Genomic DNA, 15,921 nt, shown 5'->3' with positions numbered 1-15,921 from the left:
GGCCTCGTTCTCCACTATCTTTATAAGTGTGTTCTTAAGTGTGTTGTTGTGAAAGGTCCTAAGAAAAAGTCTCCGTCAGATTCATGACATGTTCTTAAAGCGCAGAACTGTTCTCTCCTTTGTGCTCTTGAGTGTGTGTAGATTCTGTTCTTACCTAAGAACAAATCCCACATAAGAGAACATCAGAATCTTGGTGAAAACTGTGAGAAGAAGTTTCTTCTTTAGAACGGTGGGAGAACGAGGCCCAATGTTCTTAAATACAGTTCTCAAAAAAAACTTAAGAAGTTCTCAAATAATCTCTTAAGAAAGTTGTTATCGATTTTGTACGTACACACTTAAAGATGGTTCTTCAAGGGTTCTTTAGTTAAGGAAATGGTTCTATATAGAACCATGAACACTCAAAGAACCCTTTGCATGATTAATGGGTTCTTTGCATGGTGAAATGGTTCTTCAGATTGATGGAGAATTTGTTGTATATGGTTCTTTATCACACCAAAAAGGGTTCTGCTATGGTAACAAGCTTGACATTGTTACAATAGCAGAACCCTTTTGGGTGCCATATAGAACCCTTTCCAAAAAAGTTCTATATAGAACCATTTCCTTCACTAAAGAACCCTTGAAGAACCTTCTTTTTAAGAGTGTAGGCTGTAGGTAATGTCGTGTAGACTATCATGTTACTTTTTATTGATAACTGGAATTTATGTATTTATTTGTTTGGTGTTCCCTGTTAATTCGTACAGTCTGAGACTGTCATAAGGGTAAAAAATATTTAAGAAAATATTTCTTTCAGGAAAACCACACGTTCTTTTAATATGTAAGAGTTTAGAAAGAAATGAAGATTTTTTTTAAGTTTTTTGAAGAGTAATAACTCCTTTCTTAAGTGTGTAGTTGAGAAAAAAAGCACATTTAAGACGATTTTCACAAAATAACACAAATATAACCTTTATTTACTGTCAGAAACCACCAGTGAACCATTCTGAGTGTTTATAAGGAATGTCGATGGTAAAATAGTGGAAAATCTGAAATAATGTGTTTGTTTTAGGGACTATTTTGCCTGAATGTATCCCTCCGCCATGAATGAATGAATTAATTAATATGTGTATATTTTATTCCTAAACCTTTTCAAAACTATTGAAACGTCCAGGCGACTTATGAATTTGTTTACATCTTCGTTTTCAGCGAATTCAAGGCAAGAAAAGACCAAATATTAGAAAAGAAAAGAAAAGAGATGATGCATCTGTCCGGCGAGCTGACCAACCTGTTCATATTGATTTAATTTTCTGTATATGTTGGACGTCCCCCCAGAACATTTACCTGGATATTTTCAGACTAACATGGCAGTTGCATTGTTGTCATCATATTAAAATCTCACCGTCTCTTCCGCCAAGATGTTTTTATTTCTTTCCTTTCACGTGTGAAGAGGTTTTAAAGTGAACGGTCAATGCATTCCCTTTTATAGCTGCACTATAGTAATAAAAATAATAATAAAAATAATAATAATAATCACATTTTGAAGAGTTAGATTGTGTTAGGAACATTTACTGTGGGACTTAATAATAAAAAGCAGTATGTTACCTGTTGTAGTTCATTTCTTTTGCTCTTAGAAGTGTTTTTTTTTATTAATATTCAAAGCAAAAACAACAAAACATGCAGAGAGCTTTGATATTTCATTTGAATATGGCAGCTACAACATTAAGCTCACTGGCCTTAATAGGCCGAGAAGGGGGGGGCAAAGGAATTTTGAGAATTCTGCTTTAGCTCTGACCCAAATCATATGACTGAAATGCTGAATGATCTCCAGCTCTGAAGGCCTCACTGAGCAGCAGGCCTAGCATGAGGTGGGATTAGGTGGTCCTAGGTGTTCTGGTGGGCTTAATCTGGACGAGAAGAAACAGTGAATGGCTTAGTAAGAAGCTCTGAGGAGCAGCTACAGCTCAGGACACCCCAAAGTTCCTCCTAGCCTCACTGTAGGAGGAGCAGCAGCATCAGTGAGGGGGAGAGAGAGAAAAGCACCACGTCACTTCTGCCAAAGTTGGAGGGAGAGGAGCAGCTCGGCGCCTTCTTTGGTGAGATCTCGAGAAGATCAGCTTCGTGGAGAAGATGCAGACCGGATTTCGGTTCAACTTGAGCCCCGTGAAGGAGCCGCTGGGCTTCATAAAAATTGTGGAGTGGGTGAGTCGCTGCGGCGTAGTGGAACTTTCCGTTCCACCTTAAATGGCGCAGTAGTTTCGTTCTGGCGCCAGGCGTTAGAATGCAACTGCAGCGCCATTTAAGATGGAACGGAAAGTTTGAACTTCAACTTAGTGAAAAAGGCCTTGGATGGACTCATTTGTTTGTTTTACTGAAATGTCCATCAGATCATGTTTCCTGGCGGATCAATACGTCTTATTTTGAAGTATAGCTAGTTTTCAGCGCGGGTACCAACGCCCGCCTCGCGCTCACACGTCCTACTTTGCATTGTGTTGATATTATTGACTGCACTATATTAATCCACCACTTTTCTCAGACGTTTAACTGTCTCTGCCTTCCTTAACCTGCTTTAGACATCAAAGGTTCTAGCTGCTTTAATCTGGTTCCCTCCCAGATTTGCTTGCTCGGAGGAATTTGGTGTGTGGAAGGAACTCCAGTTACCAGCTCAGCTTTTCATGGCCACATTTAAAAAATGTGTATATTCACTCTTAAAACAGATGGTTCTTCAAGGGTTCTTTAGTAGAGGAACGGTTCTGTTTAGTACTTCTTTGAATGGTGAATTGGTTCTTCAGTTTGATGGAGAATTGTTCTACATAGCACCAGAGCACTTTTCAAAAAGGACACTTTTCATAAAGGTTCTGTAAAAAAGGATCTGGAAGGGTTCTTTAGTAAAGGCAATGGTTCTCTTTAGCCACTGCATGCTGAGAGGGTTCTCCAGATTGATAGAGAATGTGTTGTATGATTCTATACAGAACTTTTTGAAAGGCAGTGGTTCTGTTTAGTACTTCTTTGCGTGATGAAATCGTTCTTCAGATTGATGGGGAATGGTTCTACATAGCACCAAGAAGTGTTCTGCTATTGATACAAGCTTGAAAACAATAGCAGAACCCTTTTTGGTGCAATAGAACACTTTTCAAAAAGCTTCTATAAAAAAGTGATGTTCTTCAAGGGTTCTATTCTATTTAGCCACTGCATGCTGAAAGGGTTCTTTGCATGGTGAAATGGTTCTTAAGATTGATAGAATGTGTTGTATGATTCTATACAGAACCTTTTTGAAAAGTGTTCTATAGGACCAACAAGGGTTCAGCTATTGTTGTCAAGCTTGTATCAATAACAGAACCCTTTTCTTTATTAATCTGAAGAACCATTTCACCATGCAAAGAACCCTTTAAGCATGCAATGCCTAAACAGAACCATTGCCTTTACTCTTTTTTAAGTGTTTATACGTGTGTGTGTGTGTGTGTGTGTATATATATATATATATATATATACACACACACGCACATACATGGATAGATAGATAGAAAGAATAATGAATTGCCAAGTTAATGAGTCAGCAAGTCGGATGCATCCTGTGTGGAACTAAAACATCTGGCAGAAGTTTACTCTGCACAGCAGGCCTCAGTTCAGCTCACACAGGCGCTTTAAAACTGCCCACCAGATGTTCAACCTGAGCTCAGAATAGTTAAAACTGAACAAGCCCTTCAAAATGAATGATGTGCACTGAGTCGCCTTAAAGGGGAACTCCACTGATTTTTTCAAACTTCCTGCATGATTAACTGGTTAAGATGTAAACAGAGTGGTTTGGTGTGAAACGCTCCGTTCTAGATAAACTTACCGAGTCAGAACTGTTCACAGTGGTGGTGATAGGAACCAGACGTCCACCTCTAAAAGCTCCCTCACAGAAAGTTCCTACATGAAATGGTTATGAATTCACTGCCTGATGACTGAGACACTGTTTTATGATGGTTTAGAGAACTTAAACTCCATTCATGGTGGAGGGATACATGCAGGGCGCTGTGAGGCAAAATAGTCCCCAAAGAAAACTTATTATTTCAGATTTTCCACTATTTTCCATCATCAACATTCCATATAAACTCAGAAGACTCGTGTAGGTTCACTGGTGGTTCTGGATAGTAAATGTCTATATCTGTGTTGTAGTCATGGCGACCCCTGGTTCCTATCACCACCACTGTAAAGACATCTGAACCATTTCACACCAAACCACTCTGAATCACTCTGATTACATCTCACACACTGAATTATGGAGGAATTTTGGAAAATTGATGGAATTTCCCTTCAACTCAGTACTTGTAGGCAGTTCAGTGACCTGGATGGCTGGAAAATCTTCATGGACTTAATGTTATAGATTCTGAGGAAACAGTTTAAAGGACAGCTGAATCTTTGCGCAGTAGGAGTTGTAGGATGTAAAAACTGTTACAGTATTGAAAAAATATGGAAACTAAGCTGTCTATTTTTTATTCATCGTTTTTGTGATGTCACAAAAACCAACACAATTTAGGCACCTGAGAAGAACCTCCTAAAGAGCTCTTCACCTGGGCTGTTAGTGTTTATTTCAAAATCACACATATTACAATAATATCAGTACAGTAGGGGGTGATTTTAAATCTGTTAAAGTGTTTGTTTAATCATTTCCAGGCCTCTCCTCATAGCAGCCCAGTGTTAACTACAGTTATCACCCAGTACCTGGATCGATTCATCAACGCTTCATTAAATTACCTCAAACTTCTTGTTACTTTTTACTGTGTTTATGTTTATCTGCATTTATTCCAATGATAGCGTCACTCCCTTAACTTCGGCCGTCCCTCAGTTTCAGCCACTTCGCCATATTGTGTATTCTCTCTCTCTCCTCGCCATTCGCTGTGAGGAAATTCAAAAACCCGAGCTCTCGCCTCACTATACCTTTAGTAATGGTGGTTGTATATTGGTTCAATATCTCTGAGTCTCAAGTTGAAATGGTTCTTCAGATTGATGGAGAATGTGTTCTGCTGTCATAACAAGCTTGACATCATACACAATAGCAGAACACTTTTTGGTGCTGTATGGAACCATGCATAACACATTCTCCATCAGTCTGTAGAACCATTTCACTATTCAAAGAACCACTTAAGCACGCAAATTGTTCTTTGAGTGTTCATGGTTCCAGATACAACCGTTGTCTTTATGAAAGAACCGTTTTTAAGCTTTTTTAAGGTTGCAGGGCTGGGCAATATGAGTTTGGTTTGTCTGCTCTGGGCTGCTGTAGAAACATGGCGGTGCAGCACGGCGCCTCTGTTGAAGAGGAGCTGCTGTTGATATGAAGGGTCGTTCTAAGATAACGTAGTTACAGGTCATTATACAGTAATGAGAACGTGGGTCAGTTACTAAAGTCCATGTCTGATAATCTTACACGCAGCACCGTTAATGAGGGGTGAATGTTGGTCTCGTTCTTGTTAACGAGCTGTTTTGTGACTGTAAACGAGTCCCTCTGAAAAACTGGGCAGCTGGTTTCTTTCGTTCATTTTGACTGGTCAGTGTTGGTCATCGTGTTGGTGCTGGATCTGTTTTTTGTAACTAGCTCACAGCGATGTTCGCCTTTGGAAACTGCGGCGGATACTCCGGCAAGAACGTCATCTCCCTGTTCTGCGGTTCCGGCAGCAACGAAACTCTGGGTGCTACGTTTTCGTACCCATTCAGGTGGGTTTCCTTAATAACGTATTTATCATATATTCTCTAATTTTATATATCAGCCAATCAGCCAGAGCCAAGTCCACCTCCTTGTATCTACACTTACTGTGTCAGCTCCACTGACCATATAGCTTCACTTACAGACTGTAGTCCATCTGTTTCTCGGCATACTTTGTTACCCTGTTCTTCAGTGGTCAGGACCCCCATGGACCCTCACAGAGCAGGTACTATTTGGGTGGCGGATCATTCTCAGCACTGCAGTAACACTGACGTGGTGGTGGTGTGTTAGTGTGTGTTGCACTGGTCTGAGTGGATCAGACACAGCAGTGCTGCTGGAGTTTTTAAACCCCTCAGTGTCACTGCTGGACTGAGAATAGTCCACCAACCAAAAATATCCAGCCAACAGCGTCCTGTGGGCAGCGTCCTGTGACCACTGATGAAGGACTAGAGGATGACCAACACAAACTGTGCAGCAGCAGATGAGCTATCGTCTCTGACTTTACATCTACAAGGTGGACTGACAAGGTAGGAGTGTCTAATAGAGTGGACAGTGAGTGGACACAGTGTTTAAGAACTCCAGCAGCACTGCTGTGTCTGATCCACTCATACCAGCACAACACACACCACCACCACGTCAGTGTTGCTGCAGTGCTGAGAATGATCCACCACCCAAATAGTGCCTGCTCTGTGAGGGTCCATGGGGGTCCTGACCACTGAAGAACAGGGTAAAAGGGGGCTAACAAAGTATCAGAGAAACAGATGGACTACAGTTCAGATGGACAGATGGACGAAGTCCCACTTCGGCCCTGACATCAGCTTACAAGATCTCTGTATACATGGCTGTGTTGTCCCTGTATTTTGGTGATGGTGTGTTTTCAGTGAGCCCACGGTGAAAAAATTCAGTCAATAAAAACCTGATATGCAGAATGTCGTCTCTGACTTTACATCTACAAGGTGGAGCTAGGAGTGTCTAATAGAGTGGACAGTGAGTGGACAGGTTTCTCAGATTATTCTGATTTATTCTGATTTGTGGTTCTTCAGAATAAATATAAAGTTATTTATAACATAAAATAAAATAATAAATGACAGATCAATTAGGGATAAAATAATGAAAAGCTCAGATAATACAATAAATAAAAGAATAGAAGCAATGAAGAACAATAACTCAGCAGTAACTAAAAAGTAAAAGTTGGTAGTAAAGAAAAAGCACAGTGAGTGTAAAACAGTAACGAAAACATACCAAACAGTGAACTAAATCAAATAGAACTGGTGGAGGTGAATTCAGAAATCTGTATTTGGTTGTGTGTCTTCTTAAGACCCCCACTGTACACAAACAAGCTGTTAGTTCTGCTGGACTGGAGTTTGTTACAGAACTTTTTAAACGTGTATCATTCAGTAGTTTTAAATGTGTACAGTGGGACGGGGACTGTTAGTTACTGATACTGCTTATCGATACTGATACTGCTTATCGATACTGATACTACTCTCCATAATTTGGGGCAACAACCCAAAATGAAAAGGCTGAAAACATTAACAACCATAATCAATCTAATATTAGTTACCCCAGTTATCAGAACAGCTATCACAGATCAAACTCAGGCTATGTAGCCGTTAGCGATTTATGCTATGCTAGATGCTGAATTTTATTTCAGTACAAACTCAAAATATCCTGGAGTTTTATCTGTAAACATGCGCTACGGTAGATCATTTCAACAGGACAGCATGATCACAACACCGCGCGGCTGCGCTGAGGACGCGGGAGCAGCAGCCGCTGTGCTAAAGCTAACGCTGTGCTACAGCTAAAGCTGTGCTAAAGCAGTGTTAAAGCTAAAACTGTGCTAAAGCTAAAACTATGCTAAAGCTAACGCTGTGCTAAAGGTAAAGCAGTGCTAAAGCTAAAGCTGTGCTAAAGCTAAAACTGTGCTAAAGCTAACGCTGTGCTAAAGCTAAAACTGTGCTAAAGCTAAAACTGTGCTAATGCTAAAGCTAATGCTGTGCTAATGCTAACACGCAGCACTGCGTCAGATTTACAGGATGTTGTATTTGTCTCATGTATATATCTTAACACTTTATATACATGAGTGTTTAATTCAGTACTTATAAAGTATACATGTAAGTGCTATTAATATGGACGAGTATGCCATTTTACAAAGATACATTTTTCAAAATAAAAGTCCTCATTTTTTATTTTGAAAAAATATATTATTTTCAGTAAAATTCCTCGTTTCTGGACAGACAAAATAAAAATGACTTTAGTTTGGTGATGAAGTGCTTTGACACTCTCACCTTTACCTTCAGCTTCGTTTTAACGATTTGTTTTTGTTATGCATTTGTTGCTTTGCGTATCACTTTATGTGTATGGACAGTAAATTACTCATAAATATGCTATGAATGATCATTCGACTGAACCTTGGTGTGGTGGTGAGACTCACTGCACGAAGGAATTTTACAGGCCATAATACTCATCCGTTCCCTGTAGATGCTGGACAGTCACATGACTGCAGTTTAAAGACTCGCATAACATTTCAGTCTGGATAGGTTCCTCACTTTTGAGGTGAAGACAAAACAGAATTTATTAATCTTTGGGATAATAAAGCAACATTTAACCTCGGACAGTGTCAATTAATCAATGCACAATTATCTGATCAGCTCTCTCACAATAGAAACAAATGACAATGTCATTTTTGGCCAATTTGACAGCAAAAATGCTTATCAGACAATTTACAGCACACATCACATACACACACATCATCTAAACCGCTTATCCTTCTGGGTCACGGTGGGGTGCTGGAGCCTATCCCAGCTGTCATTGGGTGGAAGGCAGGATACACCCTGGACAGGTCGCCAGTCCATCACAGGGCAGACAGACAGACATACACATTCACACACACACATTCACACCTGGGGCAATTCAGCATGTCCAATCAGCCTGACTGCATGTTTTTGGACTGTGGGAGGAAACCGGAGTACCCGGAGGAAACCCACGCAGACACAGGGAGAACAGGCAAACTCCACACAGAAACGACCCTGGCCGCCTGGCCAGGCTACCCACTGTGCCACCATGCTGCCCCCAATTTATATTGGATAATTGTATAATTTATAGCATTAACTGTAAAATAATATATCAGTTTGCAGTTCCTCAACTCATACTGACCTCGTTTTCAACTAGTCCTTAATTTACAACAGCAGAGTTCCTGAAATTCACTTATGGCTTTTGGTTTTGGTGCCACTTCAAGATTTTCAGTGACTCCATTAGGAAAAACCTCAGGGGCTTCACCGGCGCGTTGTGATGTTATTTATCACCATAATAATGCTGACCCTGCAGTTCTGTAGCTTCTATCAGATTCTGAGTGTTTATTTTTGGGCGTGATGACATCATCGTTTCTGCACTGCACTGTTCCGCAGGTTAAACAAGGTGCGCCTGGTTGTAGAGAACACCACTCTGTGTAACCAGACGGTGTCCGAGACGCACCTGGTGGGCGACGCTTCGTCCGCGGCCGAGTTTTTCGTGGCCGTTGCCGTCCTGGCGTTCCTCTACTGCATGGCGGCTCTGCTGGTTTACGTCGGCTACATGCACGTTTACCGGAACTCAGACTTTGGCCCAATGTTCGTGAGTATACAAGCATCCTGATGTTATTCTAATATTAATAATAATAGCTATTCTTAATGCTTTTTGATACTTTTCCTGTTTTCCTAAGTAGCCTGGACCGTAGCTTTGTATTTCTGCTCCATTTTCCTTTTAACAAAATTGCACAAAAACATGCAAGAAAGTCATTCGTGTTCTGATACGATAATACAGTATGAGGAAACTTGTATGCAAAAGTTTTGGCACCCCTGGCCAAATTACAGATTTGGTTGATCTTTGAAGTGAAAGAAAAGGAAACAATTGAAAACTCAGTGTTGCATTTGCAAAAGTTTGGACACCCTTCCAGCTGTAAAGTCTGAGATCTTAATTAACTTCTTACGCCTTAATTTGCTCGTTGGGCCTTAATTGACTCGTTAGCACTGGTGAGGAACTCACCTGATGATAATTCCGGAGTGTAATAAATCCTCTGACTAACCAGGATCTCCTCCAAGCAGCTGCTGAGGGTCTGAAAATGAATCTAACTGATGCCTTCAAAGCAGGAGAAGATTATAAAGATATAAAAGTGCCTCCAGGCCGCAGTGTCCACTGTCTGAAATGTTAAATTAGCCTTAGCTATTTAGATAACAAACAAAAAAATAACATCACCCTAAATGTGTTAAAGCGCCAGATAAAAGTTGGAACTTGTGTTGTTTCTGTAAAACCCGTGACTTCAGTTCGTTATTTTTCTTTTTTTTTAAAAAGTTGTTTCAACTGGACTGAAGAAGAAACATCCTTTTCACATTCTGAGTGTTGTAATATTACATGAAAAATAACAAAACAAACAAATAATAATAACAATAATAATAATAATAATAATGACAGATATAGTACTTTAAGTATTCCCTGTATACTTAAAAAAGATAAAGATAAAAAAAGAGAGTTCTTCAAGGATTCTTTAGTCAAGGCAATGGTTCTACATAGAACCATGAGTTCTTCAGATTGATGGAGAATGTGTTGTATGTGTTTCTATATAGAACCTTTTTGAAAATGTTTCTATTATAGCACCAGAAAGGGTTTTGTTATTGTGATGATGTCAAGCTTGTAACGATAGAAGAACCTTTTTTGGTGCTATATAGAACCATATACAGCACATTCTCCATCAATCTGAAGAACAATTTCACCATGTAAAGAACCATGTAAGCATGCAAATGGTTCAGTATAGAACTCACGGTTCTAAACTGTGGGTGCTTCTCTTTCACAAGGCTGTTCTTGTTTTAATGCAGTCCATATATTAAATATATTGGGATGATGAAGTTTAATTGGGCACCTCAGTGAAAGTAAAAGGCTGTTTTTGTTTTATTCGGCAGGATTTCGTGGTGACGGGTGCGTTTGTGTTCATGTGGCTGGTGTGTTCGTCGGCCTGGGCGCGAGGGCTGCTGCTGGTGAAGTATACCACGGGCACAGAGGGCATCGTCTTCACTCTGCTGCCATGCAGGGAGGGCAGCATCACCTGTGAGGTCACCGAGTTTGCCAGCATGCGCACACTTAACATATCAGTGGTAAGAATGATGACCGATTCTCCTACTGAAGAGTCCTCAGTTGTATAATTGTATTTTTTACACTGAATATCACAGTGAGTAATGTTATTTTTTACAACCCCATTTCCAAAAAAGTCGGGACGCTGTGCAAAATGTAAATAAAAACAAAAGGCAATGACATACAAATCATTTAACCCGTATATTTCATTGAAAGTAGTACAAAGACAACATATCAAATGTTGAAACTGAGAAATTTTATTGTTTTTTGAAAAATATTTGCCCATTTTGAATTTGATGCCAACAACACGTTCCAAAAAAGTTGGGATGGGGCAACAAAAGATTGGTAGTTGTGTAATTCTAAAAAAAACACCTGGTAGTTGACTGACCACAAATCAGAACATAATTAGGTACAAAAGAGCATCTCAGAGAGGCAGAGTCTTTCAGAAGTAAAGATGGGAAGGCCAAAAACCACTATTTGCTGGCTGTGATCTTTGGGCCCTCAGGCAGCACTGCATTAAAAACAGACATGATTCTGTAGAAGAAATCACTGCATGGGCTCAGAAACACTTCTGAAAACCACTGTCTGTGAAAACGGTTCATCACTTCTTCCACAAATGCAAGTTAAAACTCTAAAACATAAAGAAGAAATCATATATGAACAGGATCCAGAAACGCTGCCACCTTCTCTGGGCCTGAGCTCATTTAAAATGGACTGAGGTGAAGTGGAAAAGTGTCCTGTGGACGAATCAACATTTGAAATTCTTTTTGGAAATCATGGACACTGTGTCCTCCAGGCTGAAGACCACTCAGCTTGTTATCAGTGCACAGTTCAAAAGCCGGTATTCATGATGGTATAGGGGGCATTAGTGCACATGGCATGGGTGACATGCACATCTGTGAAGGCACCATTAATGCTGAACGGTATATACATGTTTTAGCAACATATGCTGCCATCCAGACGACGTCTTTTACAGGCAAGGTCTTGATTATTTCAGCAAGATGATGTAAAACCACATTCTGCATGTATTACAGCAGCATTGCTCCATATTAAAAGAGTCTGGGTGCTAAACTGACCAGCCTGCAGTCCAGACCTGTCACCACTGAAAACATTTGGCGCTTTATGAAATGAAAAATATGACAAAGGAGCCCCTGAACTGATGAGCAGCTGAAATCCTGTATCAAACAAGAACAGAAAACATTTCACTTTCTAAACTACAGCAGCGTCTCCTCAGTTCCCAAACACTTACAGAGTGTAGTTAAAGAAGAGGTGGTGAAACACAGTGGTAAACAGGCCCCCGTCCCAACTTTTTTGGAACGTGTTGTTGGCATCAAATTCAAAATGGGCAAATATTTTTCACAAACAATAAAATTTCTCAGTTTCAACATTTTATATGTTGTCTTTGTAGTATTTTCCTTTAAAAATATGGTTTACATGATTAACATATCATTGCATTCTATTTTTATTTACATTCTGCACAGCATCCCAACTTTTTTGAAAACGGGGTTGTACATCGACATTGTTCCAAAGTTGAATTCTACCAACTTGTCAAAAAAATTCAGTGTGTGAGATGTACCCAGAGAGATTCATTTACATTTTTACATTACAAGTTACAAAAAGTGCTTCGTCTATCTAGAGTCCATGTTGATACAGAGAAAAGAAATAGAGGTAAACACAGCAATACATTACAATACATTTCAATCAGTGCAGCACAATACATTACAATGAATACGAAACTCAGTGCTCATTTAAATGCTGTATAAAGAGACGGTCTTCAGTCTGCGTTTGAAGACGGCGAGAGACTCTGCTGTTCGGACAGCCAGTGGGAGTTCGTTCCACCGTCTGGGCTCTAGGACAGAGAAAAGTCTTGACGCTTTTCTTCCGCGCGTCTTGAAGGATGGTGGGTCAAGCCGAGCTGTACTCGAAGCTCAAAGGGCTCGTGGTACAGTTCGAGTTTCGACCATTGCCATCAAGTAGGAAGGGGCTGGTCCGTTTTTGGCTTTGTAGGCATCAAGGTTTTAAATCTAATGCATGCGGCTACAGGAAGCCAGTAAAGGGAGCGCAGCAGTGGGGTGACGTGGCTGAACTTAGGGAGAATCAGAGTGGTTTGGTGTGAAATGGTTCAGATGTCTTTACAGTGGAGGTGATAGGAACCAGGGGTCGCCATGACTACAACACAGATATAGACATTTTATTTACTATCCAGAACCACCAGTGAACCTACACGAGTCTTCTGAGTTTATATGGAATGTTGATGATGGAAAATAGTGGAAAATCTGAAATAATAAGTTTTCTTTGGGGACTATTTTGCCTCACAGCGCCCTGCATGTATCCCTCCACCATGAATGGAGTTTAAGTTCTCTAAACTATCATAAAACAGTGTCTCAGTCATCAGGCAGTGAATTCATAACCATTTCATGTAGGAACTTTCTGTGAGGGAGCTTTTAGAGGGGGACGTCTGGTTCCTATCACCACCACTGTGAACAGTTCTGATGTCTGTGCTTGTAGACACTGACCAACTGCATGTTTCATTATAAAGAGAGCAAAATTAGTCCTGTTCAACTGTATTTAGTGACAAATATTGACTAAAAATCACAGTTTTGATAGTATTTTTTAAAATGTAGCACTGTTGGTTCTTTTTTCTCTGTTCCAACTGATCAGATGTCTGAACAAATAAATATCATGATATATTGTGTTTCATGAAAAATTCTAGTATTGTGTTATTATATTTGCGCCATATCGCACAGCTCTAGCTATTCCACAATTTTAGAACAAGAGCATTTTTTTCACCTTCCGTACTTCTTATGTGCCTTGTGTGTAAAAGCTGGACGTTGATCTCAGTCAGCTTCCATTCATCACTTGTTTGTGAACATTTCTCGAGGGCTGTTTGTGGTTTAAAACTGCTTTGCATAAAAACGGTGTCCTCTGTTTTATTCACGGCAGACTGCATTTATAGCTGTGCATGTGTTTTGTGTATGAAGACACATCTGTGTGGATGTTTATGACTTTCAGTTGACTTTTTTTTGGCTATATTTTGAACATTTACTCAGCCTCTCCTTTATACTCTAAAAATGATGCATCACCTCTTTTATCACTTTTTTGTCATCTTTTCTTTGATCGACTTTGTACACATCTCAACCATTTAATTATGCAGAACTTTCGAAAAGTTGGTGGAATTCCCCTTTAACGGCTCTGGACATTACCAGGTTCTTATGTGTGTTCCTGTGCAGGTGTTCGGCTTCCTGAACATGATCGTGTGGGCTGGAAACGCCTGGTTTGTTTATAAGGAGACAAGCTGGCACTCGCAGAAGGTCAACTCTCAACAAGCAGCGAGCCGTAGTCCAGGCCCCGCCCCCATCTAGACGTGTCTCCTAGGCAACCGCCTCATCACTCCCATCCACAACTACAAGGAAAAGTCTTGTGTTCCACAGGTGACCTGTGAAGGCAGCGTGAGGAACCTTTCTGAAGCCATATTCGCTCTTCTCCACTCTTTCGCTTTAGGGCTGATTTGTTGACAGGCAGATCAGCTGAATGGCTGAATGTGTTTATTATTTTGTTTTAAGCAGCAGGAAACAAAAGACATCAGCTTTATCTGCTCTTTACCCAAAGCTCACTCTTTACAGGCCAAATGAAGCCACTGATTTGAAACACGTAGGCCGGTCAGTACAGCGCGAAGGTTTTAGGCACCTGAGAATATTTGAAAAAGCTGTTTATCTGCTCAGTAAACTTTCATTTGTTCAGGAAAATACTAACAATATAAGAAATATAAATAACATTAATAAGTAGGGTGTTGGTGTCACATTTCTCCCTCTCTCCTCGAGGAAGCTCAGTGTTATTTGTAGTTATCATCCAATACCTGCCTATTCTAATCAACAGTGTTGTAGTCATATATATATATATATATATCTATATATATATATATATATATATGTATATATTTATATATAAAGTATTATTATATTATAGCCTTAGACTTGGTAATTCTCTTAGGTTACTGGTGATGTTATTATCTGCTCCTTTCTTCTCTAAAACCTTTTCAGAATCACCACCAAGTCAAATGGACATAAACTAAATTTACGATCTTGAGACCAGACTTGAAGATTACAGCACTACTAATCAATACTTTATTATGTTACATCAGGAGCTGCTGATGGAATTTAATGAATCGATATGATGCAGGCAGAAAAATCTAGAACCAAACTGTGTTCGTCAATCTACACTCTTTATTACATCTAAACACAGTGACTATGAATCAAAACACAGTGACTAAGAATCAAAACACAATGAATACGAATCTAAACACAGGGAATACGAATCTGAACACAGTGACTACGAATCTAAACACAGTTAATACGAATCTAAACACAGTGACTACGAATCTAAACACAGTGACTACGAATCAAAACACAGTGACTACGAATCAAAACACAGTGACTACGAATCTGAACACAGTGACTACGAATCTGAACACAGTGACTACGAATCTGAACACAGTGAATACAAATATAAACACAGTGAATACAAATCTGAACACAGTGACTACGAATCAAAACACAGGGAATACGAATCTAAACACAGTTAATACGAATCTAAACACAGTGAATACGAATCTGAACACAGTGAATACAAATCTGAACACAGTGAAGATGAATCTAAACAGTGAATACAAATCTAAACTCAGTGACTACGAATCTAAACACAGTGACTACGAATCTAAACACAGTGACTATGAATCAAAACACAGTGACTACGAATCAAAACACAGTTAATACGAATCTAAACACAGTTAATACGAATCTAAACACAGTGACTACTAATCTAAACACAGTTAATACGAATCAAAACACAGTGACTACGAATCAAAACACAGTGACTACGAATCAAAACACAGTGACTAAGAATCAAAACACAATGAATACGAATCTAAACACAATGAATACGAATCTGAACACAGTGACTACGAATCTAAACACAGTTAATACGAATCTAAACACAGTGACTACGAATCTAAACACAGTGACTACGAATCAAAACACAGTGACTACGAATCAAAACACAGTGACTACGAATCTGAACACAGTGACTACGAATATAAACACAGTGAATACAAATCTGAACACAGTGACTACGAATCAAAACACAGGGAATACGAATCTAAACAG

The 15,921-nt window shown here is 39.6% G+C and overlaps 1 protein-coding gene across 1 annotated transcript; it reads left to right on the top strand.

Moving 5' to 3' along the window:
* Positions 1–1,833: 1,833 nt before the first annotated feature.
* sypl1 (synaptophysin-like 1) lies at positions 1,834–15,370 on the top strand. Its single transcript, XM_036577780.1, has 5 exons — positions 1,834–2,172; positions 5,549–5,667; positions 9,064–9,268; positions 10,591–10,782; positions 13,990–15,370. Exons 1-5 carry the CDS (start codon positions 2,101–2,103, stop codon positions 14,119–14,121), a joined length of 720 nt encoding a protein of 239 aa, XP_036433673.1. The 5' UTR covers positions 1,834–2,100; the 3' UTR covers positions 14,122–15,370.
* Positions 15,371–15,921: the final 551 nt, after the last annotated feature.

This window comes from Colossoma macropomum, unplaced genomic scaffold, assembly GCF_904425465.1.
Source record: "Colossoma macropomum unplaced genomic scaffold, Colossoma_macropomum, whole genome shotgun sequence".
Classification (NCBI taxonomy): Eukaryota; Metazoa; Chordata; class Actinopteri; order Characiformes; family Serrasalmidae; genus Colossoma; species Colossoma macropomum.
The sequence above is the reverse complement of the archived record's forward strand: the minus strand, read 5'-3'. Positions and strand labels throughout refer to the sequence as shown.